The sequence below is a fragment of the Sturnira hondurensis genome, unplaced genomic scaffold (assembly GCF_014824575.4).
Source record: "Sturnira hondurensis isolate 20B ecotype Veracruz unplaced genomic scaffold, ASM1482457v3 Scaffold0022136, whole genome shotgun sequence".
Lineage (NCBI taxonomy): Eukaryota > Metazoa > Chordata > Mammalia > Chiroptera > Phyllostomidae > Sturnira > Sturnira hondurensis.
Genome location: NW_028094767.1, coordinates 3,404,996 through 3,432,430, shown reverse-complemented (window position 1 = coordinate 3,432,430; position 27,435 = coordinate 3,404,996). Strand labels below are relative to the sequence as shown.

The 27,435-nt window shown below is 35.3% G+C and overlaps 1 protein-coding gene across 16 annotated transcripts in view; it reads left to right on the top strand.

Moving 5' to 3' along the window:
- The window catches only part of RIMS1 (regulating synaptic membrane exocytosis 1), a 230,686-nt gene that overhangs the window by 144,494 nt on the left and 58,757 nt on the right, over nucleotides 1–27,435 (top strand). For 9 of the 16 annotated variants that reach the window (XM_037034289.1, XM_037034287.1, XM_037034285.1 and 6 more), the window contains 3 exons: nucleotides 2,770–2,882; nucleotides 9,694–9,860; nucleotides 25,922–26,157. The exons of the other annotated variants lie outside the window; for them this stretch is intronic. In XM_037034289.1, coding sequence (XP_036890184.1) covers nucleotides 2,770–2,882; nucleotides 9,694–9,860; nucleotides 25,922–26,157 — 516 coding nt within the window. The remainder of the gene's footprint in view (nucleotides 1–2,769; nucleotides 2,883–9,693; nucleotides 9,861–25,921; nucleotides 26,158–27,435) is intronic. 16 annotated transcript variants of the gene reach the window in all.

Below are 27,435 nucleotides of genomic sequence, written 5' to 3'. Positions count from 1 at the left end.
ACATTCTCCTTGGAAGAGGTAATTCTATAGAAATTTTTCTGGGATGGGTTAGAGAAGGTTTATTGAAGAACTTTAAGTGTTTTTTTTTTAAGTCACAGGATTCTTTAATAATCTTATTAAGGAGTAGATAACAGACAAATCCTTATAGGCATAAACAACATTTATAAATGATTTTTGCTTGGTTGTAGATTCATCAATGTTCAACAACATCAATAGATTAGGAATTCATCTAGGGAAGCATGTGGCATGAAAAAAAGAATTATTTTAATCTGTCTTTATTTTTAATAATATCTAATACTTTCCATTCGACAACTGTAATAAATCAGACTTTTAAAATTGTATTTACTTTTCCCACCTGCATGTTCCAACCAGTTATTCTTGTGTGTGGTTTGAAGACAAAAATGACTTTAGCTAGGCTACCACTCCCTTTGCATTATTTAGTTTTGGGTTTTGTAAAGTAAAGATTTAGTGCAGCTGTGTCCTAAACTAAATAATCCTATTTAGGGATGGGTATTATCCCAGCAAAGCCAACTGGCCAGAACCACCAGGACAGTTTCAGACCAGTAAGGTCAGAAGCTCTGGGGAAATAATCTCTTTAGTGTCAAGTCACCACCCTCCCTAAGAATTACCTGGTGCTTAACGCTTAACATGAAGGTTATAAAGTTATGGGCAGATTGATGTTAAAAAGCTCTTCAAATAAAATTAATACCATTTGGTGAGAAAATTGAGCTAATGTCATTTAAATCTGTTTTTATACCAACTAGAGATTGCTTTGAATTGCTTTAGCTTTAATTATAAAGTACAACTGATTATCACAGTTCATTTGACTTCTTCAAAGCTCAAAGACTGAGCAAGTGCCCCAAAAGTACCCACACCATAGGCAGAAGGCAGAGAACAGATATTTGTATATATTGTAAAACATTGCATATAGCTTTATATAAATATAACACATTTTTCAATAACTTCGTCTCAATTTCTTATTATTCCCAATTAACATTTTACTTTATAATATTCATTCTGGTTCCTAATGTGTTATATATAGTAATCAACAAATTTCTGAGCTGCTTTTCTCAAGATCTCATTGACCCATCCTTTAATCATTAATAGTTAATACTTACTGTCTCTGAAGTCAACATTTTCAAAGCAAGTATGTGTCATTGCTTAATTCACATAACTGATGTTAGGGATTGATTATTATCTGTGTAATTTATGGACTTTAAACAAAGCTAAACTTCCAATATTTGGAGGTAAAAGTATAATTTGAACATTTAGTCTGTACTTGAACACACAATAAAAGCTATATATTTACTTAATTTTTAAAATGGGTGTCAGCATCCATTATGAAGGATAATAGGCCCTGTTTAATCATTGCAATGAAAAATTTTGTCCAGTATTTTTATAAACTTCTTGCAAGAGATGGAATCAACCATCTAGCCAATCAGATATATCAACTTTCTGTTATCCTTTAAATCATTAAAGGAATAAATCATTCTTTTTTGTGGATGGCCCAGTACATTAATCACAATGCAATTGTCTCATGTATATGTGTAGATACATAATTTAGAAATAAATCTTAGCATTTGAAGTGGTTGAATAGGCGAGGAAACTGGCAAAAGATAAGCTGTCAGAATGTCAGCATAGACATCACCCAACACAGGTGCGTGTCTGGGGCCGACTCTGCCCTCCGCTGCGCCCTGAGCTCTTTCTTCTTCGTCTGTGACAGTGTAAACTTTATAGGCAGGGTCTTGAAACTTAGCCACTTATGATGGATTCTGACTTAAAATAACAATTTTATTGAAGGTGATAATTATTTTCTATCTAAACAGTCTCACCTACTACTTAAGAGGTTAGCAGGCTTCAATGAAATATATTTCTTCACATATTATAAATTACAGAGCCAAAATTTTTATATCACATTTTTAAACTTACTAATTTTATATACGTGGTCAGACATAACCATCTGAAATAGACAACTAATCTTTTCTCTTAGTTCAATTTTAAGACTGGCAAATGTTTAAGAAAAGCTACCAATAGAAATTAATAACTTAATAAGAACACCTGGTAGAAGCAGATTCTTCTCAATTAAGATAGTTTCTAAGCCCTGGCTCGTGTAGCTCAGTGGATTGAGTGCTGGCCTGCAAACGAGAGGATTGTAGTTCAATTCCCAGTCAGGGCACATGCCTGGGTTGCAGGCCAGTTCCCAGCAGGGGACGCATGAGAGGCAACCAGACATTGATGTTTCTCTTTCTCTCTCCTTCCCTTCCCCTCTAAAGATAAATAAATAAAATCTTTTAAAGAAATAAATAATAAAGCAGTTTCCAGGTGACTCTTAGATGAGGAGGTGCAATGGGTGCGTGCATGCATGTGAGCACGTGTGTGTGTGTGTGGAGTGTTCGGTGTGCTTATTTGTTTTCTCTACATATGCACATGCTGCAACCAGTGGAGTACATATGAAACATATTTTCACAATTAAGTTTTGTTTCACGTGGTTGTTTATGAATGGAGCTGAAAATATTTCGTATCAGATGAAGAAATAGGGTATTTTGTTACTAGTATTTTTGTTCCCCATTCTGTGTGAGTTGAGTCATGTTCCTTTTTACATCAGCATTGCTAGCATTGCATATTCTACACTTTGTTTAATGTACTAATCATGTTATTTCTAAACTCCATTTAATTAAAGTCATGTCAAAAGCATTAAAATCTTAAACCATTCACTTTCTAAAAGGCACTTCGAGTGTGTTAATAGGCTTCCATTGTGTGTTTTTGCAGCAAGCTTAGTAGTGGAGGAGCGAACGAGACAGATGAAAATGAAAGTGCATCGATTTAAGCAGACAACAGGGTCTGGTTCTAGTCAAGAACTTGATCGCGAGCAATATTCCAAGGTAAAACTAGTTGATACCCAACCAATAGCCTCTCTTTGTAAATGTGCAGTGTGTGTATGAGGCAGGACTAGCAAGCAGCGAGATACATACGAGAAGTCATGCAAATGCTAGTCGTGCAACATTACCTCTCTTCTCTTGCTATTTTCACAAGATACAACTTTACTAATTTGGATGTAATTTTTTTTCTAAAAAGGAATTAAAACTACCTGATACTAAAGTCACTGACAATAGTATGGTGATTGCCAGAGGGAAAGAGTGGGAGGAGCAGGTAGAAGAGGGTAAAGGGTGAGTAAATGGTGAGAGACTTGACTTGGGTGGTGAAATGCAACACAATATACAGACGATGTGCTGTAGAACTGTACACCTTAAATCTAGATGATTTCATTAGTCAAAGTCATCCCAATGGATTCAATAAAAATGTTTAAAAAACCAAAGTCACTTAATGATCAATTATCCATAATCAAATTCACGTAAATAAGATAGATAAAGCCATTTTATAGATTGAATACCATTTAATATTACATTTAAATATTAAGTTACATATTTTTAGTATTAAATGCCATTTTTGTTTGAAATTTACTATTCAGATTTGTTACTGAATGACTGAAATCATGTGATGTGAGATTTCTTATTGCTCTGTCTTTAGTAAGATAAGATGCCAACTTCAAACTCTTAGAAACTGAAATCCACTCAATTCCATGTGCCAATAAACATTTAACTTATACTTCAATAGTATTTTCTAACACTATACTAAGAAATTTATAACCTGCTAAGCATCATCTAATAATTTTAATTAATATATGCATAGAACTTTATACTTCATGAAATAACACATATCTGGCTTATTAAAAAATTATTTTAGAATGCTACAAAAGTGGCCTCAGCCATTACAGGAAAACCTGTGTTATAATTTGATATCAAGAACCCCTTTTGGAGGTAATGACCTTTTAGAAATTCAAAATTAAATAAAGCTATACTGAATCAATATTGTTCGCTTGAAATATGAACCTAGAAAAATATGTTTATTTTTTAAAATATAGTAACCATACAATATTATAATATTTTCAGGTATGCAGCATAGTTATTTAACATTTAAATATCTCACAAAGTGATCACCACAATGTTTAGAAACCATCCGACACTGTACAAAGTTATTAGGATGTTACTGACCATATTCCTCCAAATATGTATGTACCCATCTTACCATCCCAGCGTTATTTACAACAGCCAATGTATGGAGCACCCCGGGTGTCCACTGATCGATGGACATGGAGATAAACGATGTAGGGCTAATGCATACGGAAATGTTACTCAGCCACATAAAAGAATGGAATCTTGCCATTGTGACAACATGGATGGGCTTAGAGGGTATTATGATAACTGAAATAACTCAGACATCGAAGGGCAAATACAATATGATTTCACTTATCTGTGAAAACAAAAAAAATGATCAAACAAAACAGAAACATGTTTACAGATGTAGAGAATAAACCATGGTTCCCGAGGAGAAAGAGGGTGAGAGGAAGGGTGAAAAAACCTACTTATATTTACATTATGGAGATTGGCCATTATAGAGCCAGATGTTCAGAAACTTATCCAAAAAGTAGAGGTGGTTGCCAAATATGATTAACCTTGGNATGGAGATAAACGATGTAGGGCTAATGCATACGGAAATGTTACTCAGCCACATAAAAGAATGGAATCTTGCCATTGTGACAACATGGATGGGCTTAGAGGGTATTATGATAACTGAAATAACTCAGACATCGAAGGGCAAATACAATATGATTTCACTTATCTGTGAAAACAAAAAAAATGATCAAACAAAACAGAAACATGTTTACAGATGTAGAGAATAAACCATGGTTCCCGAGGAGAAAGGGGGTGAGAGGAAGGGTAAAAAAACCTACTTATATTTAAATTATGGAGATTGGCCATTATAGAGCCAGATGTTCAGAAACTTATACAAAAAGTAGAGGTGGTTGCCAAATATGATTAACCTTGGGCTGCCAGAGTCGTGTGTGTTAGATGCAGTTTGTCGCTTTACATTTTAGGTTAGCTGCCAAAGGATTTCTATTTTTTTTGTTTTGGGGTTTTTTTTTTGTTTTTTTTTAAATTCAAGAACATTTATTTTTATTTTATTTTTTTATATTTTTATTTTTATTTAATTCTTGTTCAAGTACAGTTTTCTGTCTTATATTCTCAGCCTTGCCCCCCCCCAGTGCTCCCCACCTCCCTCCCATTTCCTCCCCCCACCTTAATTATTGTCCATGTGTCCTTTATACTTGTTCATGTGAGTCCATCCCCTTTTCCCCTGTGATTCTCACCCCTCTCCCCTCTGGACCCTGCCAGCCTGTTCCGTATTTCAGTGTCATTGGTCACATTTTGCTTGCTTGTTTGTTTTGTTGTTTAGATTCCTGTTAATGGTGATATCATATGGTATTTGTCTTTCACCGCCTGGCTTATTTCGCTCAGCATAATGCCAAAGGATTTCCAACAGAGACAATGCTTGTGGTCGCTGTGATCACTGACTCAGTTCCCTAGGGCTCTGAAACAGCATTTCACAAAGTGAAAGGAGTAAAGGAAAAAAATTAGTAAAGGATCTTGATGTTTTATACAGTTGCTGATTCCAGCTCCACATGTATTCTTCGTGGTTTTTTTCTGTGTGGTATCACCACTTAATCAGCTTGCCTGTCTTCTGGATATCTGTCTTATGGATATCATTATCATTTTTGTTTTCTTTTACTACTAATGAACTAAGAATTAGAAGGCAGGGTAATTTATGATTTCTTTCTCCACAATTGGATACAATTATTCAGAAATGTTCTTTAAACTGGAAAATCTTCATTAAACCAGGAAATGCTTTACCAACTTCTATGAGGTCAAATACAATAGCCAGGGAGTTATTTATAGGAAGCAAGTAAGAGATAATGAAAGAATCAGGGTGAAATAGCAAAAGCCTTTCTGCAGTATTATAAACTAGGACCCAAATCATTAGTCAGTTGATCAAAACAATCTACAAAATGAAGTGCCCTAGAAGCCAGGTGATCACTAATCCATTACATTCATAATAAATCAAAAGGAGGCTTATCTGGCCTGGGAGATCCAAGTCTTCTGGCTCATAGTAATTTAGAACCTAAAATTGCTTCAGGTTAATTTTCTATTCCGGCTCTTTTGCTTACCAAATGTATGAGGATCAGAAGGAAGTGGGCCTTTGCCAAGATCAGTAAAGCCTTGCTGTGGGGTGATGAGCCCAGAACTCCCGATAGGAGCTCCGGTGCCACTTCCTTGGGCTTTTCCATCGCTGAGATGTGTACTGTGCTCTGGCAGGATTGGTCTAGAGGCTCACTGCAGCTTTGCACACGGTTCAATTATCACACTCTCATTTTTCTCCTTTCTTTTACACAGGCATTTCTTTTCCTCTTATCTGAATTTTTAAAAAATGTTACTTTTAAATATGTAACTGTTGTTCTTACTGCATAAATTGATACTATTACTCATAAATAAAATGAGTAAATTTTATCAATCAATGTGAGATCAAAGATATATCTTTAAACTTATAAGAATACAGAATAGTAAAAATATATAAGATAAAATAACAAATGATTAGCTTTTTATTTTATATATCAAGTAAAAGATAAATATTCTTCACAATTTGAATATATTATGCTTACAATAAAATTTCTAGTTTCCAGTTACCTCAAGTCTCTCTCATATGCTTGAGAAATTATGTTTTTCATTTTTTATCCCCTAACCCTTGCCTTTTTATAATTTACAAAAATATATATTTATTCACATAAACAAGAACTAGCATTGTTGTAAATTTAATATACATTTATTTTAAACCATATCCCTTTATTCTTTTTTAGCATCTTACACTATTTGACATTTTGGATAAAGCAATACACCTTAGTTGAAATTCTGCCAACTTAGAAATTATGTCACCATTCTCAAAATATTTATAACTAAACACCAGTAGACCTAAATTTTCTTCAGGGCAAAGAATTACCAAACAAATGTTGCTAAGATGTTTGAAACCTGGCACCACCTTTAAAAGACTGACTGACCCTAATATTCATCCTGAGTAAGGAATGAGCACTAACTTTGCTTTTGAAAAAAACGCAAAACTACTCTGGTATCTCGGACATGTGACACCGTGCTGTTTTCCTCACTGATGCTACAGAGATGCATGCCTTAGTGATGGGGTGAAATTCATAACTGGAGGGTGAATTTGCATTTAGGAACTCACATTTTAAAAAGTGTTTATGTTTCTGTAAACCAGGAACAGCAACCCAGACAGATGAAATGCTCATTGTAGGTAGCTGAATGTTTATTATTATGTATAAAAAGAGCAGTGCTACGATTAGAACCTCCCCCACACCGAGGACTTATTTCCCTGCTGCTTGATCAGTATACATTCCTCCTGAAGATACTATGTCTCTCAAAATATAATTAATGTACTTCCATTCAAGTATTTAATTTTAAATAGGAAATTTAACAAACTGTGCTTGATAAAACACCAATTATTTAAACTTTTTTTACTGCTAAATATAGCAGTATGAGGTGAATGTAAAAGAATATGTCATTTCTTCAAATAATCGAGGTGAACTGTAATGGCATGTCAGAATAATAGATCATTCTTTACCCCAATATAGAAAAATTTAGTGTAACCTACAGTCTTTTAAAAATCTCTCGTTTTATCTATCTGCTGGAATATCAAAAGATATATACAAAAGGTAAAGGAAGAGATGGCTTATAGAAAAGGAAAAGTTCTCCAGCTGGGCAAATAGTTCCATGTGCACTCCTTTATCCTGCGCTATAGTCTCCACTACTGACACTGGTGTTTGTCAGGTAAGGGAGCGTGTGTTCGGGGTGTCACCGCGATGCCAGAAAACCTGCTGCTGCTGCGGGGTAAATTCATGTGGCATTGGAACCCCATTCGTGTATTCTGCCATGGACAAGATACCATTTCAATATGATTGCAAGCACTATAATAATTACATGACATATCTGCTTAGCAACTGTGGTTTCTAAAACAAATAATATGAGTTATATGTATACTCCAGTAGTAGTATTAAAGTCAGGTTCCACTGTGTAAGCATATTAGGGCTTTACCACATCTCTGTGTATTAAAAAAATACAGTTCTGACCAAAATAAATCATGTCAGTCAGGGTCATGCTATCAGATATGGTAGAATTTAGTGATAAACATTTTCCCATTACTTCTAATACATTATCTTAAATCATATTACTTTCAGATCATGCCCATAAGTTGTAGAAATAGCTCAATTCTGGACAAAACATATATGAATTTCCTTTTGGAGTGTGCATATGGCTATCAAAAAACTACACAATTAAAAAATCTTAGGAAAGAAAATTTTATAGGTATTGTACAAATTTGGAATTGTTTTCATGCCCACTTCATATACATGAGAGATAAAGAATTGAAACTGACATTTAAATACCTTAGGCCTGAACTACTCTCAACTGATGTTAAGTCGTGTTAAATAAACATGATTCCCTTCTCTAGACTTTTCTTTAAATATTGTGTTATACTTTTTTTGTATATATAGGTCCAGGTTTTAGCATCAGTTTATTTCATGTTCTTTAGAGGGACAAATTGTTTATATATAAATTTTTAGAAGTAGAATATTTGGATTACTTCAGATTTATTAAAACTCATCTAATAGGGCATCAAAGGGTGGGTAAATTTTTCTACAGGCTTAACAGACATTTCCTATTTTCATACCCTAACACATGAATCTAAAATTCAATCACTTGATAAGAAACTTAAATACTCAATGTTTAATCATGTGTGTATTTTACCTATGTGTTCTTTTCTCTTACGTAAGAAGTTGTCTTACCTTCTAGGACCTAAGATAAGAGGACTTATACACTAGGGATTATAAAATTATATGCAATTGCCTAAATTTATTATTTTATAAGTAAAACATATAGTAACATATAAAGGTTTCACTGTGCGATCAGTCACAATAAAACAGTGACATAGAAAGGAGAGCAGATTAACTGCTTTGACAGCTTTGCATGTTTTAATCTTTCCCCCAATTATTCTAAAATCTTAGGTAACACCTATCAAAGACAAATCTGAACACATTTAAATATAAGCTAAAGTGTATATTGAAATTTTAATAGGAGTCCCATTTTTTATTTTTAACACTGAGTTGATGGTTTAAACATGAAAATGTCAAATTAAACCATGATAGATAGTTTCAAGCCAAAGTCTACTTTTTGCTGCCATTGCTTTACTCTTTGGCACAGCTGCTGTTTTAATATCAACCATTTTTTGTAAAGACAGATATTTTTTAAGAAGTTTGATACAGGGCCGTGTTACAGAGTGGGAGAGATGTGAGTGAACTGAATAATTCTAGAAAGAACCAAGAAGCACAGACAGATGGAAGCAGGCCACACTATGGATGGAGTAGAAGGTGAATAAGGAATCATGAAAACAAAAGCAAGAAAAGAGAAACTGGTGTACTAGAAAAAATAATACAATTTTGAGGTTTTAGGTACATGCAAATAATTCAGAATTCTCCACCCAGGCATTTGCTTTTTGTGTTTAATTTATAATTCAGTCTCCAAAAACCATTCTTTACCATTGAAAGGATGTAAGAGTTTTACATTGGAAATCATATGTTACGTTAACATTTGGATTGTTTTAGATTCCACACCTACTTTCACGAAGGTACATTTGTATTTGATGTTGGCTAAGTAGTCGTTATCCTCACCGTGTATGTCTCATTTTTCCACAGTCTGATGACGGAGCTCATGCTTTCTTGTTTTTAATCTTTAGTATAACATACATAAAGATCAGTACAGAAGCTGTGATAACGTCTCCGCCAAGTCATCAGATAGTGACGTCAGTGATGTGTCCGCCATTTCCAGAACCAGCAGTGCCTCACGCCTCAGCAGCACAAGCTTTATGTCAGAGCAATCTGAGCGCCCCAGGGGTAGAATCAGGTGAGTTGGCCATACTCTTCCCACAAACTCCATCTGTGTCCACGATATACAGGTGGAGCCACCTTGCCTAATATTCTCGCAAAAATACTGTCTAGGTCAGGTAGCAGAAAACAAACACTAACACTTTAATTAAAATGACTGAGAAGAGAGTGAGTTGAACATTTATAGACTATTGTGTAGTGTTCCCAATAGACAGTGTGGTGCTGTCTACTGTAACGTATGGCTGGGAACTGTAGTCATAATCTTAGAGGTCGCTCAGTCACAGTGGCAGGAATTTCCTTCTGATATGATTAAATCCAGAGAGCATCCTTTACTCCAGTGCCAGAAAGCTTTTTCTGTGAAGAGATATCTAGTAAATATTTCAGGCTCTGCAGAACACTGTCAGGTCTATTCAGCGGTATGTGAACACTATGTAAACAAGTGAGTGCGGCTATGTTCCAATACGATTCTATATACAAAATAAAACAAGAAACCTGCTGCATTTTCTCCATGGGCTGTAATTTGCGGTTGGTTGGCTTTCAGGATTGGTATGAGTGGATGCGATAAGAAAGTTTACCTTGTGTGAGCTCTAAGGAATTTGCGTGTTGTTTAAAGCACCAGCGGTACTCTCGTGTCCTTACAAGGCAGGTACCTGGGAGGGAAAAGACCACAGGACCCAGTGCCGTCTTCATTCGGTAAAGCAGACTCAGTGAGGACAGCCCATGTCTTATATTCGCTCTTAACTAGTTTACAGAAATAGGAGTTTTGTTGATAGAATTTTGGGTTTGATGAAAAGACCAAGAAATACAAATGTTCAAAATACGAGAAGTTGCATTCCTAATACTCAGGAAGTCTAATGTTATCACACATTTTCATGAAGTGCAATAAAATGTGTTCTAAAGCATTCCTTCCTGGGTTTCCCTGCAACTAGCTCATCTATTGAAGGAAATTGAGAGTAATTATCTTATTGTTCATTGACAATGTCATACTTTAATTATCCACATGAGCAATTTCAACTGATAAAAATGTTAGTAGAATATATTTTATCTTTATTTCTAATTTCTAAGCATCTGGTCCTAATAGAATATTAAGTTCTCTAGATTTTAAGAAAATTGAAAAAGCTAAAGAATGTAGCCTTATTGAGTTGCGTAGGATCAAGGGTAAAAATTATTCCAATAGATTCTTTTTTATTGAAATACTTATAAGTTAGTATATTTCAAAATCTATTTAATTTAAAAGAATATCAATAAATGGGGCTTGAGCAGGACTTCTCCACTTTTTAAAAGATTTTATTTATCTTTAGAGGGGAAGGGAAGGAGAGAAGGAGAGAAACATCAATGTATGGTGGCCTCTTGTGAGTCCCCTGCTGGGAACTGGCCTGCAACCCAGGCATGTGCCCTGACTGGGAATTGAAATGCGATTGTGTGGTTCACAGGCCTGCGCTCAACCCACTGAGCTACACTAGCTAGGGCAGGACTTCTCCACTTTTAATTACTACAAAAAGTTTACTAAAATAACTGTAAACCAGTACTTCTTGAAGTCATTTTTCTTTTTGTTCATAAGAGAGCCAAGTACCTTAAATAAACTCCTGAGCTATTAACAACCACGCCTAAAACAAAAGCAAACTAAGAGGATAGCTAGATCGGGAGCGGAACCATAGAAATGAAGATCACATGAAGAGTTAGCAACAGGGGATTGGGAGGAGGAGAAGGGGGGAGAAGGTACAGAGAATAAGTAGCATAGATGGTAGGTAGAAAATAGACAGGGGGGAGGGCAGGAATATTATGGGAAATACAGCATCTGAAGAACTTGAGACACATGGACATAAACTAAAGTGGGGGGATGGTGAGGGAGGAGTGTGCAGGGTGAAGGGGAATGAAGGGGGAATAGGACAGCTGTAATGGCATAATCAATAAAGTATATTTAAAAACAGAACAAAGTGACAGCACTGTGAAAATGCTGTGACTCACTGAAGAAGAAGAGGGCTGCAGGCTATTCAGCCTTCAGTATTTCCTGTTCTTATAGCTAATGCTGTGACGAATCATGGCTCTCAATATACTTACTACTTCTACTACTACTTTCTTTTTGTCTTTCAAGTAACTACAATCTACATAGGTTTTAAATTCTTATTATTCAAGTTCATAGTTAAAAGATGAACAAGTCAGATCAATTATGATAGAATATATTTATATGTCATAGTTAAATAGCAAGAAACTTTTTAGTTTCTATAATATGTAAGGACTTCATTATTTTCCAAGACTACAGTAATATATAATATATAGGCCACATATCTAGGGAGATTATAATCTATTTAAGAGTTTAAAACATAGCCCTGACTGATATGGTTCAGTGGATTGAGCACTAACCTGCAAATCAAAGAGTTGCTGGTTTGATTCCCAGTCAGGGCACATGCCTGGGTTGCAGGCCAGGCCCCCAGTGGGACACACACAAGAGGCAACCACACAACGATATTTCTCTCCCTCTTTTCTTCTTCTTTCCCTTCCCTCTAAAAGTAAGTAAATAAAATCTTAAAAAAACATATTTTTATATTCTGGTTCCCTGTATGTCTTTGCTCAAATCATCCAGTGATGCCATCAATGTTTTATTGTACATTGCCTTGGGTTAATTTTACTCTGGACATCAGGAAAAAGATTTAGAAGTTATGTTATTACAGAATTCATCAAAACAATGTTCAATCCCCAAAAGTCAACCAGGTATTCTGTATTCTTGTAAAGGACTACAGAAGGAAACCGTATGACATGATCTTCTCTGTATTATGTATATAAAGCCACACTATGTAGTTGCTTAAAATATCAGGTATTGTTTTGATTTCCTCTATCCAAGTATAGTACGAACCAAGAAAATGTTGAGATAAGTGTATCTGAAATGAGAAGTGCATAGCCTTCTGTATAATGTATATAATGTTTTCCAAACACTGCTCACTGTACTTCCCTGTTAGTGATTCACAGTGCACATTATTGTTCCTAAGGTTTATCTTCATTCCAATATATACCAAATGTATTTTATTCTGGGATGCCTTTTTTAGGGACATCTGTATAATATTCTTGAGTGCAGTTTCAGAAAATTTGTTTTAGATAATCATCATCCTTCTTCCTAAAGGATATGTAACTATATGATACCAAGTTATCTTCAAAAGGCCTGTTTGGGTACAAATAAAATTAAGCATTTATAAGGTGCTTATAGGTTGTAAAATATAAATATGTTTGAATGATCAATCTCTAAAAGATCATTTTAAAGAATATTATGGATTCTTGAGTCATACCCTAAATGACTTCATTTTGTGTTTGAGATGATTCTGTAACAAATAATCATCTGTTATCCATCCATCTGTTGTCCATTTAGGGATTCCACTAACTAAGCGCTAAGTTCTGATGTGAAAGGGAAAAGGGAATCCCTTCCTCCAGATGCGTTTGGAGTTGCGTAGTCCATTCAAAATAGTCCAAAACATGTCTTATGTTTTCATAGTTCCCCTATAATACAGGGGAATTGTAGTAGAAAAAACAGACCATAATGTTTGTATTAAGGGTAAACAACCTTTTATAGATATAATGAATTTAAAGTTATTCTAAAAAGTAGTCATGATTAAAAACCATTTAAAACTTAAGTAATGATTAGGATGATTTTTACAATATGAAATCAACACAATACTTCGAAATAATATCAATATAGATTTGAGCTTCTTCATTTTTCGGATTTGTCCTGAATGTGCCTTACAATTTTAATTTACTGTTGGCTTAAATATTCCTCCCAAAAATTTTCCCACCCAGTGATAAAATCTGCGCAATGTATAAGGAGAGACGGTGTAATTTACAATATAAAAATACACATATAATGAAACCCAAAGAGAATATGTTTAGTTTCTGAATTCTCTATGTTTAGTTGAACATCTAAAAGAGTTCAACTAAGAGTTCAACTCTATTCATCATAAAAAGAAGCTGAATTTTCTTGGTATAGCTCTGAAAAATTTTTGGTGTTTATCATATATCATTTTCTTTTAAATTGTACTTTGTTTTTTAATGGATTTTATTTTTATTTCCAGAGGGGAAGGGAGGGAGAGATGAGGAGAAACATCATTGAATAAAGTCAGTAATGCTCTAATAACCCCTGTCCGCACCCCATACTGGGGACCTAGCCCACAACCCAGGCATGTGTCTTGACTGGGAATTGAACTAGGGACCCCTTGCTTCATAGGCCAGCATTCAGTCCACTGAGCCATACTAGCCAGGGCTATATATCATTTTCTTTTGGGCAGACAAATTTCAGATGTTTTATACAAAATCAAGCTTTCAGAGAAAATTGGAAGCATAATCCTTTAATTTACCACAGAAGTTGTCTAATTTTAAAAGCTTGCCAAAACCAACAACTTTCCAACAGCATTCATATTTGTAACATATATTCTCTCCAAGACCTATAAAGTTAGCTTTCTGTAGCTAGGTAAATTTTAATAAAGAGACATGAAGAACAAATTTGATGCAAATAGATTTTTGTCTCTTTATCATCCTCCTTTGAAATATATTTTCAAAAGTAATTATCTTTGTTTTCTACATTCTTAATTTGAAAGATATGAAAGCATTGTTAAGAAGAGATTGTTATCTTTTATATACAACTAGTAATCTTTCAGTCATAATTTTACTTAAAGTTGACATTTGATGTCAGTAGGCATAATTAGCGAGCATATACTAATGGATATGTGTTTATATTAACTTGGGGATTTAAAAACATTCTAAGTAAAGTTATTTGATAATTTAACTTGTTATGGAGAATAAATACATAAGTTAATATCTAATGGAAAATTAATTTAAAAATTAATTTCCCATTAGATATTAAATCAAATATAATTAGGAATTAAATCAGAAATTTAATTAGACGTTAAATCAAATATAATTTCTCAAATTATATTTGAGAAATATTACAGAAAATTTTAAATGCTACTTATTTCACAATAGTTTCTTCAATTCAGGAACATATTTTTTAATGAATAAATTTGTTATTTTTTCAATTATTTTTTATTTTTTAGTTACAGTTGACATACATTATATTAATTTCAGGTGTATACCCCAGTGACTAGACATTATAAAATTTACTAAGTGATCGTCCCGATAAATCTCATATCTATCTGACGCCATACATACTTATTAGAACATTACTGACTCTATTCTCTACACTGCACTTTACACCCCCGTGACTGTTCTGAAACTACCAATTAGTACTTCTAAGTCCCTTCACCTTCTTCACCCTTCCTCCCCAAACATTCTTTCTTCTGCCAACCATCAAAATACTCTTCATATTTATGAGTCTGTTCTGCTCTGGTTGTTTATTTTGATTTTTAGATTCAGTTAGTGATAGATATGTATTTATTGCCATTTTATTGTTCATATATTTTATCTTTCTTCTTAAAGAGGACCTTTTAGCATTTCATGTAATACTGGTTTGGTGGTAATGAACTCCTTTAGCTTTTCCTTGACTGGATGCTCTTTTTCTTCGATTCTAAATGATAGCTTTGCTGGGTAGTGTAATCTTGGTTGTAGGTCCTTGCTTTTCATCACTTTGAATATTTCTTGGCAGTCCCTTGTGGCCTGCAAAGTTTCTGTTGAGAAATCATCTGATAGTCTTATAGGAGCTCCCTTATAGGTAACTAACTGGTTTTTTCTCGCTGCTTTTAAGATTCTTTGTCTTTAACCTTTGGCATTTTAATTATGATGTGTCTTGATGTGAGCCTCTTTGTGTTCATTTTTTAAACTCTCTGTGCTTCCTGGAGTTGTATGTTTATTTTCTTCACCAGGAAAAGGAAGTTTTCTGTCATTATCTTTTTAAATAGGTTTTCAATTTCTTGCTTTCTATCTTCTCCCTCCAGTACCCCCATGATGAGAATGTCAGTATGCTTGAAGTTGTCCCAGAATACCTTTACACTATCTTCATATTTTTAGATTCTTTTTTTTCTTTTTACTGTTCTGATTGAGTGTTTTTTACTTACTTATATTCCAAGTCATTGATTTTAGTCTCAGCATCATCTACTCTACTGTTGAGTCCCTGCAAACAATTCTTATTGCAGTTAGTGTATCCTCCATTCCTGATTGACCCTTTTTATGCCGTTGAGGTTCTCACCAAGTTCCTTGAGCATTCTTATACCTATTATTTTGAACTCTGTATCTAGTGGTTTGTTTGCCTCCATTTCATTTAGTTACTTTCCTGGGAATTTCTCCTGTTCTTTCATTTGGGACGTGGTCTCCACATTTTGGCTGCTTCCCTATGTTTGTTTCTTTGTATTGAATAGAACTGCTACATCTCCTGGACTTGATAGAGTAGACCTGTATTGTAGTTATCCTATAAGGCCTAGTGGCACAGCCTCCCCATTCACTTGAGCTGGGAGTTCCAGATGCACCCCTGTGCGGGCTGTGTTCACTGTCCTGTTGTAGTTGAGCCCACATTGCTGTTGGGATCACTGGGAGGGATTGGCCCCTAGGCCAGTCAGTTGTGAGGATGGGCTGTGACTACAGCGGAGTAGCTGCTGTACAGGAGTCAACCCTACAGAGCAGGACTTGCTTCAGTGGACCTAGGGTGCTCACTGAGTCTGCCCCTTGAGCGTGTTGCTCATAGAGGTGGAAGGGTTGTAATCAGGTGTGGCTGAAGCTGTCCACAGGGTGCTGTAGGACCTTCTGGGAGAAGTTAGTCATCACCTGTGACCTGCCTGAGGCCACCCCAGCACAAGCTACAGAGTGATCTGGAGATGGTTGCTATTTTTATTGGGCTTAGAGGTGCTCAGGAGAAGACAAGCTGTGAACCAAAGTGGGCCGCCCAATAGTGTGGGGCCTGGTGCCACTTAGCATAATGTAGGACCTGGTATGTAGAGACCAAATAATGCTTGAGAGATTTTAGGAAAGTTCAACACATGAAGCAAGACAGGTCATCTGTATGGAAAAGCCTCAGGAAAAGGCCTGGATGGGCCTGCAAATTGGGTGGGGTGGGGCCTCAGGGAATCACCATGATAGAGCAAACAGTGTGAGCCAGGTTGATGAAACTCAGATATGGTATCTGCATGCTGGCTGTGTGGGAGTGGTGGGGAGGTCTCAGGAAAGGTCCAGTGGTCTCTGCCAGCACTTTTGTCTAGCAGAAAGTTGCTACCCTAGCTCTTATTCTGATATCTGTGTTCCTATTCCTCCTTCCATTTCCCTGTTTCCTTTCAAGCTGCTGCTCCAACACTGTAGCTCAGAGCAATTGAATCTGCATAAGTTTCATGCCCATGCATGGGCCCTTTAAAAATAACTGCTTGGGACTGTAGAGGCCTTCCATCTCCCTCACCCTCAATCGCCACTGCTTTTTATAGCCAGAAGTAATGGAGATTTCTCTTCCTGACACTGGAACTCTGAGCTAGAAAGCCTGGTGTGGGGCTGGCACCTGTCTCTCTTCAAGGGGGGCCTCTGCAGCTGAGATAAACTGCCACACAAGGGGGTGGGACCAGCCCATTCAGTGTCTCTGTCCCTCCTACCAGTCTTGATGTGGCTTCCTCTTTAACTTTCTAGTTGTAGGACTTCAGCCAGATTTCAGGCAGTTCTGAAGGATGGTTCTTCTGTAGTTATATTTTTGGTGTGGTTGTGATATGATTCAAACATCACTTTTTCCTTTGCTGCCATTTTCACCGGAAGTCCCCAACAGTCAGATGAAGAAATGTAGGGCAGTGTCCTGAACAAAGGTCTGTCTTCATGGAGTTTGAGGCCTGGCTCGCTGGCACGTGGAAGTGCTCTAGTTCACCAGCCTGGAAACTCTCCTCAGCAAGATATTTAAAATAATTTTTGGACTTTTTGTGATTTGGCATTTGACTGCAAAATCATTAGCTATAATTAATAGCTCAGAATAACAAATGAAACTTTCATTTCATAGACTTGTTAGTTTTATGCTTACTGACATTTAATATGGTTGAGTGATAAGAGGGAATTTTTTTCATAAGCTTGGCTATTGTACTATGAAAAAACAGCCTATTAAGATCTACAAATGTACTAAAAATAAAGAAAAATAACATCAAAATTTGATGATAGGGAAGAGGATGAACCAGAACATAGTGAAAGATACTGGATATTGACTATCTGAGAAAGGAAATATATTTTAGTGATTCTCTAGTGGCTTTTTTTCATAGCATCTTACTAGTTTTAGTAGTCCAAGATTAATGATCATTGCCTCTATTATTTCCTGTGACTAGATTAAAGCTATAAAGAGATGGAAAGAATGTGCTAGTGCCCCTTATGGCAAAATTACTATGCCATATTTATTAATATATCATATGGCTGAATGTGCCATACATCTAAATCTTTAGACCACAGCATATCCATAACGTACACAGAACAGTGCTTGACCGATGGCAGTAAGTAACACAACAGTATTGATCAGAGCCAGTTACAGAGCTCTTGGGACGAATTAGTAGGTTTTCCTGGTGAGGTTTTTCCCTGCGAACGATTTGAAATGCAGTTTGAAGCAGCTCCAACATGCTTTGTTTCTACCTGTCTATTCTGCCAATTAATAATAGCTTTATTAAAATGTGCTTAGTTAAATTCCAGGAAGATCAATACAGTAGTAGATAAATGCTTATTATATAATAGATGATTAAAGCAGTCAATTAAAATAAAGTATGCAAAATTTACTTCAAACCCAGTGTATCTTATAGAGATGGGTCATTTGTGTAAATGATCATTTGTAATTAGATCTTAGAGACAACTTCTACCTGTGAGGGAAAAACAAATACAAACTGTTCATGGAGTTTTAAAAGTACATGTTAATATTTTATTATCTATAGAAATCTATTCTGGTAGTTTTATTTCTTCCTTTAGGATGCGATTAAATTATATTTTACATTTAAAACACTTTAAAGACCATTCGAGTTGAATTCATTGATAATCATAATTAGAAAATTTCTTTAATTAGAAAAATAACTCCTTGTATCTATGGAAGAATGCAGGAACAATTTATTCAAGTGAAATAAAATTTAGGGGAATTCAAAAGCAAACTGTTAATAACTTTGCTTGTAATACACATAGTCTACTTATGACACTGTTAAAATTACATTCTGATTATGTATAAATGGTTATAATTTTTCAGTTTGACTTAATTATCCTAAAACAAATTACACATTTAATATGCTGTTGTTAAAGTAAGAATTGAATTTTACCTGCTTAATTATTACTTTCCCACAATATATAAGAAATTAAGTTATATACTGCTAATGGCATATCTTCAGTGTAAAAGATTATTAAAGATATATAAAGTATATACATCTTTTAAGTACCAGGAAAATAACATAGGTAATGAATCCCAAGCTGAATTGGGACTGTGGAAGCAATTTTCAAATGCAACCAGTTTATTCCATGGGAATTGTTTTCAAGGAGAGAAAATGTCTGTCCCTAAAACTCAAATGTCTCTTCACTGTGTTTGTAGTCGCGATCTTTATGAGACACAAAGGCGAAGAACACTGTACTTACTCAGGGGTTATGACTGGGGTCCAGCAACCACCTCCGGATTCATGCCAAGCATGAGAGTGTGCTACTTGCATGAGAAATCAGGTCCAGGGATTAGAAACCACTCCTGTTGCTGAGCTGTTGACTAACTTTGCTTCAATGCTGTGTCATTCGTTAACTCTTTTTATTGTTTATGCTATTACAAATACCCCATTTTCCCCTTTCACCCTCCTCCACCCAGCCCTCGGGCCATCACCACCATGGCACTCTGTGTCTGTGTGTTATTACATATATGTTTTTATGCTTAATCCCTTCACTTTCTTTCATCCAGTTCCCCAAACCCTCTGACAGCTGTCAGTCTGTTCCATGTATCCATTGCCTCTGTTTCTATTTTGTTCATCAGTTTATTTTGTTCATTAGATTTTGCATATAAGCAAGATCATATGATATTTCACTTCACTGATATTTGATATTTGATATTTCAATATGATATTTGATATCATATTCACTGATCATATGATATTTCTTTCACTGACTGGCTTATTTCACTTAGCATAGTAATCTCCCAATGCTGTATAATTTTTACAGCACATAACGACATCCTCAAGGGCCACTAATGTGACCCTGTGTCTTTGAGCGTGGTAGTTACCGCACAGACCAGCTACATTAAGGATGCTCAACTCTGTGTTAGCTGTGAAATGGGATGACTGTTTGAAGAGGACCTCAAATAGTTACTAGATTTTTATGCCAAAAAATATATGTAATAGAAAATTTCTAATGGATTCTTAAGTTTCTATTTATGATACTGTGTTTATATGCTTATATATTGGAGAACTGAATGCAGATTATAAAATTAAAAATATGTTGAACTTGGGTCATCAACATTAAATACCATTTTTGTGGCTATTATTCTATTATTTGTTTTTTAATTGTTGTTCAAGTACAGTTTTCTTCATTTCCTTCCCACCCACTGTGCATCCCCACCCCACCCATCCTCATCCCGCACCCTCGTACCTACCCCCTTTGACTTTGTCCATATGCACTTTATACAGGTTTCTTGATGGACCTTTCCCTGTTATCTCCTATTATCCTTTTCTCCGCTCTTCTCTGGTCACTGTCAGTTTGTTCTTTATTTGAGTGTCTCTGGTTATATTTTGCTTGCTTGTTTACTTTGTTGATTAGGTTCCACTTATAGGTGGGATCATATGGTATTTGTCTTTCACTGCCTGACTTATTTCTCTTAGCATAATGTTCTCTAGTTCTACCCATGGTGTTGCCAAGGATAGGCACTCCTTCCTTCTTTCTGCTACATAGTATTCCATTGTATAAATGTACCATCGTTTTTTAATCCACTCATTTACTCATGAGCACTTAAGTTGCTTCCAGCATTTGGCTATTCTAAATTGTGCTGCTGCGAACATTGGGGTGCATAGGTTCTTTTGAATAGGTATTTCAGGATTCTTAGGGTATAATCCCAGCACTGGGATTGCTGGGTCAAAAGGCAGTTCCACTTTGTTTCCCAAGGAAATTCCATAGTGTTTTGCACAGTGGCTATACCAGTCTGCATTCCCACCAAAAGTATACTAGGGTTCCCTTCTCTACACCACCATTCCAACACTTGTTTGTTGATTTGTTTATGATGGCTATTTTCACCAGTGTGAAGTGGTATCTCATTGTGGTTTTAATTTGCGTCTCTCTGACGGCTAGTGATGCTGAGCATCTTTTCATATGTCTCTGAGCCCTCTGTCCTCCTTGGAGAAGTGTTGTTCATATCCTTTGCCCATTTTGTAATTGTTCTGTTTGTCTTCCTGGAGTGGAGCCATGTGAGTTCTTTATGTATTTTGGAGATCAAACCCTTGTCCGAGATGTCATTTGAAAATATGTTTTCCCATACAGTAATTCTCTTTTTATTTTAATGCTGTTTTCTTCAGCCATGCAGGAACTTTTTATTTTTGATGAGGTCTCGTTTGTTTATTCCTTCCTTTATGTCCCTTGCTGTAGGGGACATATCAGTGAAAATACTGCTGCATGGAATATCTGAGATTTTCCTGCCAATGCTCTCCTCTAGGACTTTTATTGTGTCACAGCCTATGTTTAAGTCTTTTACCCACTTTGAATTTATTTTTGTGTGTGGTTTAAGATGGTGATCAAGTTTCATTTTTTTGCATGTAGCTACCCAGATATCCCAACACCATTTATTAAAGAGGCTATTTTCACTCCATTTTATGCTTCTGTCCCCTTTGTCAAATATTAATTGAGCACAGAGACTTGGGTTTATTTCTGGGCTCTATTCTATTCCACTGATCTGTGTGTTTGTTCTTATGCCAGTACTAGGTTGTTTTGATTATAGTGGCCTTGTAATATAGTTCGGTATCAGGTATTGTGATCCCCCCTACTTTGTCTTCTTTCTACAAATTTCTGTGGCTATTCAGGGTCATTTATGGTTCTATATAAATGTTTAAAATGTTTGTTCTATATCTTTGAAATACGTCATTGGTATTTTAATAGGGATTGCATTGAATCTATAAATGGCTTTGGGTAATATGGACATTTTGATGATGTTAATTCTTCCAATCCATGAACACGGTATATGCTTCCATTTATTTTTGTCTTCCTTAATTTCTTTCTTCAGTGTTGTGTAGTTTCCTGAGTCTTTTACCTCCTTGGTAAGGTTGATTACTAGATACTTTATTCTTCTTGTTGCTATAGCAAATGAGATTTTTTTCCCCTGATTTCTGATTCTTATCTTTCATTGTTGGTGTATAAAAATGCCTTTGGTTTCTGAATATTGTCTTTGAACCGTGCCATTTTGCTAAATTTGCTTATTAGGTTGAGTAGTTTTTTGGTGGCATCTATAGGATTTTCTATGTAGACTCATGTTATTGACAAACAGTGACAGTTTTACTTCCTCCCTTCCAATTTGGATGTCTTTTATTTCCCTTTCTTGTCTGGTCACTGTGGCTAGTATTTCCAATACTATATTAAATAGAAGTGGTGAAAGCGTACATCCTTGCCTTACTCCTGATCTTAGTGGGAAAGCTTTTAATTTTTGTCCATTGAGTATGATGTTGGCTGTAGGTCTCTTACATATGGCCTTTATCAGGTTGAGAAATGTTCACTGTAATCTCACTTTGCTTAATTATTCTATTATTTGAATGAATTCAACATCCTTTCACTTTGAACCATTGCTTCCCAAACTTCACCAATTTCATGTGTCACTTTTATAATTTTGCCATAGTTATGTAACATGTACATTTTAATGTATTAAAAAATTCTGATTTAGTAAATACCTTTTTTGTGTACCAGGTATTCTGATAGAAGGTTTACATGCACTATCAGCCCTGTAGTGTAGTTGTTACTAATCTCATTGTAGAAATTGAAGTAACCTATTCAGTTCACATGGCCCATAAGCAAGCAGTACAGCTAGAATTGACAGCCTGGTAGTTTAACCCTTTTATCATTATGTTGTAAATCTCTTTATCTCTAATAATTTTTTAAGTCTATTTTGTCTTATGTGACAACATTGTTTTTTAATGTTCATTCTAACTGTTCACATCCCTGTGCTTTCAACCTTTGTGTGGCCATATGTGTGTTAGTCATGTCACTTATAAACAGCATGGGGATGGGTGTAATATGTTTTGTTTCCTTTAGTCTGGCAATCTTTATCATTAAATTGGCTATGTAGTCAATTTACATTTTTTGATTTCTCACATATTTGAAATTACATCTAGTGTCTTAAAGTACTTTTTATTTTTACTATTTTTCCTCTTTTCTGATTGGTTTTTAATTGAATTGTTTTTATTTCATTTCTCCCCTCAATTATTCTGGAAATTATTCCATTTTATGCTATTTATATGATTTTGGTGCCTAAGTTAATGTTTTAAATATATTTAATAAATAATAAAGTTAATAATTACCTCTACTGTCTTCTAGGGAAAAAAATTGCTGTAATACACTTTAGCTTTCTTACCATCCCTCCATCTTTTTATTTTTCTAGGGGTTTAATTAAGTATTGTTTTCTTTCTCCCGTTATTCAGTGTTATATTTTTAATGCTTTAGATTGATTCATATATTTTCTAGTTTCTTTGTGTGTCTTGGAACTTCATTTTGGGAACATTCTCTGTCTCCCAGAAATATATTAATTAGAAATGTCACAAGTGAGGGTCTGTTAGGGCTTAGACTGAGGCTTCCATTTTACTTTGTTCTTAAGGGTCTTGGCCCGTTCTGGGGTTTCAGTTCTAACACTTGATTGGGCCTGCTCTAAATTTGTCATCTCTTAAAAATGTGATCTTCTCATTGATTAAATTATTCTAATTAGACCCCCCCCAGATCTCTCCCTTCAATTATTTAAAAGAATTAAAACTGACTCAACATGTTCTCATTGAGCATATAGTATTCTAGGGCATTTAGGAAACTATGCACTACCCTGAGATCATATAAGAATGTTTTTAAACAAAATAGTTTATTTTTGAGGAAAAATTGCATCATATTTACTCACAAAATTATTTTTAGCATAACTTCTTAATTTGCCCCCTTCCAAATGGTAATCACTCATTCTGCCGATTTCTCTTATTTTTTTCAGAATTTTTATTTGTCACCATTGCAGATTATTTCATTGCTTTGATTAAATACACATACAATACTATTGAATATTCTATACCATCTTGAATAAATTTTCATGATAAAAATATAGGAGATATTTTTCTATACTAGTAAACTTGTCTATAACCTAAAGAACATTGTACAAAATTTCTTAGTAGTATTGCCCTCCCACCTGTCCGAACTCATCCGACACCAATTCCCCTTGCTTAAACATTCATTATATGAGGGGGGCCCCCAAAATGGAATTTCTTTATCAAAAATTGTGTATTTATTCTTATATGTTGAAACTTCAGTCATCTTCAAAGTACTCTCCATTTGATGAATACATCTATCAAGACTTTTTTCCCACTGCTCACATCCGTTTTTGAACTCAATGATTTTGATTCCTTTTAGTGCTTTTGCAATTTTTTGTTTCAAGTCTTCCACATTGGCAAAATGCTTCCCTTTGAGGACTTTTTTTGTTTCCCCAGGATTTTTTCATCCTGGGGAAACAAAAAATGTCCCTTGGGGCAAGATTGAGTGAATAGGGAGGGTGGGGCATGGAGTCATGCCATGTTGGTCAAAAACTGCTGAACACTCAGCAGGGTGGACAGGTGCGCTCATAAGTCACGCATCATGAAATGGGCTAACACATTGCAAGAGTTTTCAGAAAAATTCACTGGAGCCAAATTCAGCCTCTCACAATAATACCAGCTTATACACTGATACATATGGGATCCTAGAACACTGACGTAGTGGGAGAAGCCTATATCACAAGGGGTCCACACTCCAGGAGATAATTACAGGTTTTGGGGGTCTCCCTTCATATTTATGACCACAAATATGTTATATGATCCCAAGATAAAATTTTAATTTATCTTTTCTAATCACATTAGGATTTATTTGCATTTCTGTATTAAATGGCATCACTGTTAAAATATGCTGTATCTCAGATCATATATTTTGCAGATCAGCTCAAGAAATAGAAAATTTACTTGGTGGCAAGAGTCATGTAAGCCAAACTTTACAATATTTTGAGAAAACAAAATTAAGAGGGTAAAAACTCATCTAGATGTATAATGTGACTGCATATGCAACATTAATTTAAAAGGTTCAAAGAATCCTAGCATCTTGGCTCCCTGCTTTCCTGCCCTTCCTCTCTGCAACTCACAGACATACATTTACTTTGGCAAGTGGAAGTGATTTTTGGTTGGTCGGTTGGTGTGTTTGTTTTTTCTATCAATCTTCCATGGTTCCTGAAATTCTCAAGCATAATTTATTCATTTGAGGAAAAAAGTACAGTAATATAATTCTGATAAATTAGTACAACCTGGGAACATAGACAATACGTTTTAATAGAAAAGAACAAAATGGAAAAGGAAAGTATCGGCCTAAAGCAGGTGAATTTGAAGAGCTGAAATAGGAAAATGAAATGTTTGTGTGGAGGAGATGGAGTGTCAGGGACAACGAAGGGGAAGGGACATGGTGGTTTGGTTTTGTTCTGGTTTTTTTTTTTTTTGCTTCATTAGCAGTCTTTCCGAGACTCATTAAGCCAGAGCAAAGACGTATCTATTTGTTGAAATCCCAAAGGAAAACTAGAACAGATAATGCTTTCATTTTTAAAAACTTGTCATGTAGCAGATTTAGAGTATCCATTTTTAACAAAAAATTTTCCTCGAGGATGTATAAAAATGTTTCGTTTACTTAAATATGTTAATTTTCCTGAAAGTAACATGGTAACTATTTACAAAATTGGCCAGTAACATGTGCCTCTCATGGATAGCACTGGTTGCATTTCCTTGTACTGTCTTTGAGAAAGTTTATAGCTTCCTCTGTCATATGTTATAAGCTACATCTAGTAAATATTTAGGGTCAGCGATGTGATCTTAAAATATGCATAGCTGTAGGACTACTTCTCAAGTGAATTTTCCCCCTAAAAACCTGTCTGGATTATCTCAAAATAAATTAGATTTAGCATTTCAGTTATGCTGACCTGTAATTTATGGATGCATATATGTTTTTACTTTGTAAATATAGTTCATTTACCCCTAAAATGCAAGGCAGACGGATGGGGACTTCAGGAAGAGCCATCATGAAGAGCACCAGTGTGAGTGGAGAGATGTACACACTGGAGCATAATGACGGCAGTCAGTCGGACACGGCCGTGGGTATGGTGGGAGCAGGTGGAAAGAAACGGAGATCAAGCCTGAGTGCCAAAGTGGTCGCCATAGTGTCTCGAAGGAGTAGAAGCACATCCCAACTAAGCCACACAGGTGAGTGAAGTGAATGCAACTTAAACATCTCAGGTTCTTGCCAGAGAAACAGAAGTGGACCTTCGGGTTTGTGATGGGATTGTAGAGGTATTGATTCTTCTTTGCAAAGGAAGTTTATTTTTATTTGTCTCTGGAAATCTCTTACTTGTGTGGGTTTATTATTTTTCTCTGTACAGCTGTCTAACAAGATATCATTGCCAATCAGTAATGTGGTCAGATATTTTCCTTTAAGTTAAAACTAAAGTCATGTTTACAAATATGCAAGGAAATGCAAAGAAGTATTAAAGATCCAAATTGGTTTCTGTGCAAGAAAAGCAACAGGATTCTTCTTTTCAAAATGTTCCACAATACAATTACTTATAATGTTGGCTCTATCTGTATTATTACAGAAAAGAAGGTCAGTTGTGCAACTTAAAATATAGTTTTTATGGTATTGTATGAATATAATAATTGAACTGCAATTGTTCCATTTTCAATGCAAGTAAAAACTTCATGGATATTTTTACTTTACAAAAATGGGTCAGTGGATTTTTACAAAGAATGTTTTAATACAAATTTGGGTTTCAAATATTTTTCTACTGCTTATAAATCTTAAAAGCTTTATATCCTCAAGGTATTTAGGGGAAAAAGCAAACAGAAAGGAGGGTTATTTCTGTATTAAAAATATTTAAAATGAATAAGATTATATAACATTTGCTCAGACATATTAGTAGTTTATTACTGTGCCCAATACTATGGAAAGTGAAAGGTAAGAGAAACAGTGAACTCATTTTGATTGTCAGCACTTGTTTTCCTGTTGTAACCATCAGTACCATTTTTGTTCTTTAACAGCAAAAGTCTTGTCGCAACATTTACTCACACCATGAAACTTCCATGAAACTCTTTTTATAGTTGACTTGGCATCCTACCTATTTAAAATTATGCATACTACTGGACAAATTGACAAATAACTTAGAGGCAGGAAATTCTGAGCCATTCAAACAATTGAACTAATACATGCAGTTGTTTATCTAAACAGAGGTTTGTCTTTCTGAACATCAGAGGTTCAGAGCAAAGCTGGACTGGCTGACACCTCTGTGACAGAGCTGGCTCTATGCCATTGCACGAGGATGAGATGTTCATTGGGCTGTAGAATCATTTGTGTTCCTCAAGATCAGGTTTCTTCCTTAGAAGTAGGAGGCATTTTTCCATCGTTTTATTTGCTTTGCTTTATTTTTTATGGTGGCACTTCTGGGTTTTCGGTGTTGATGTAAAGATGCTTTACAGTGAGGGGAGTGG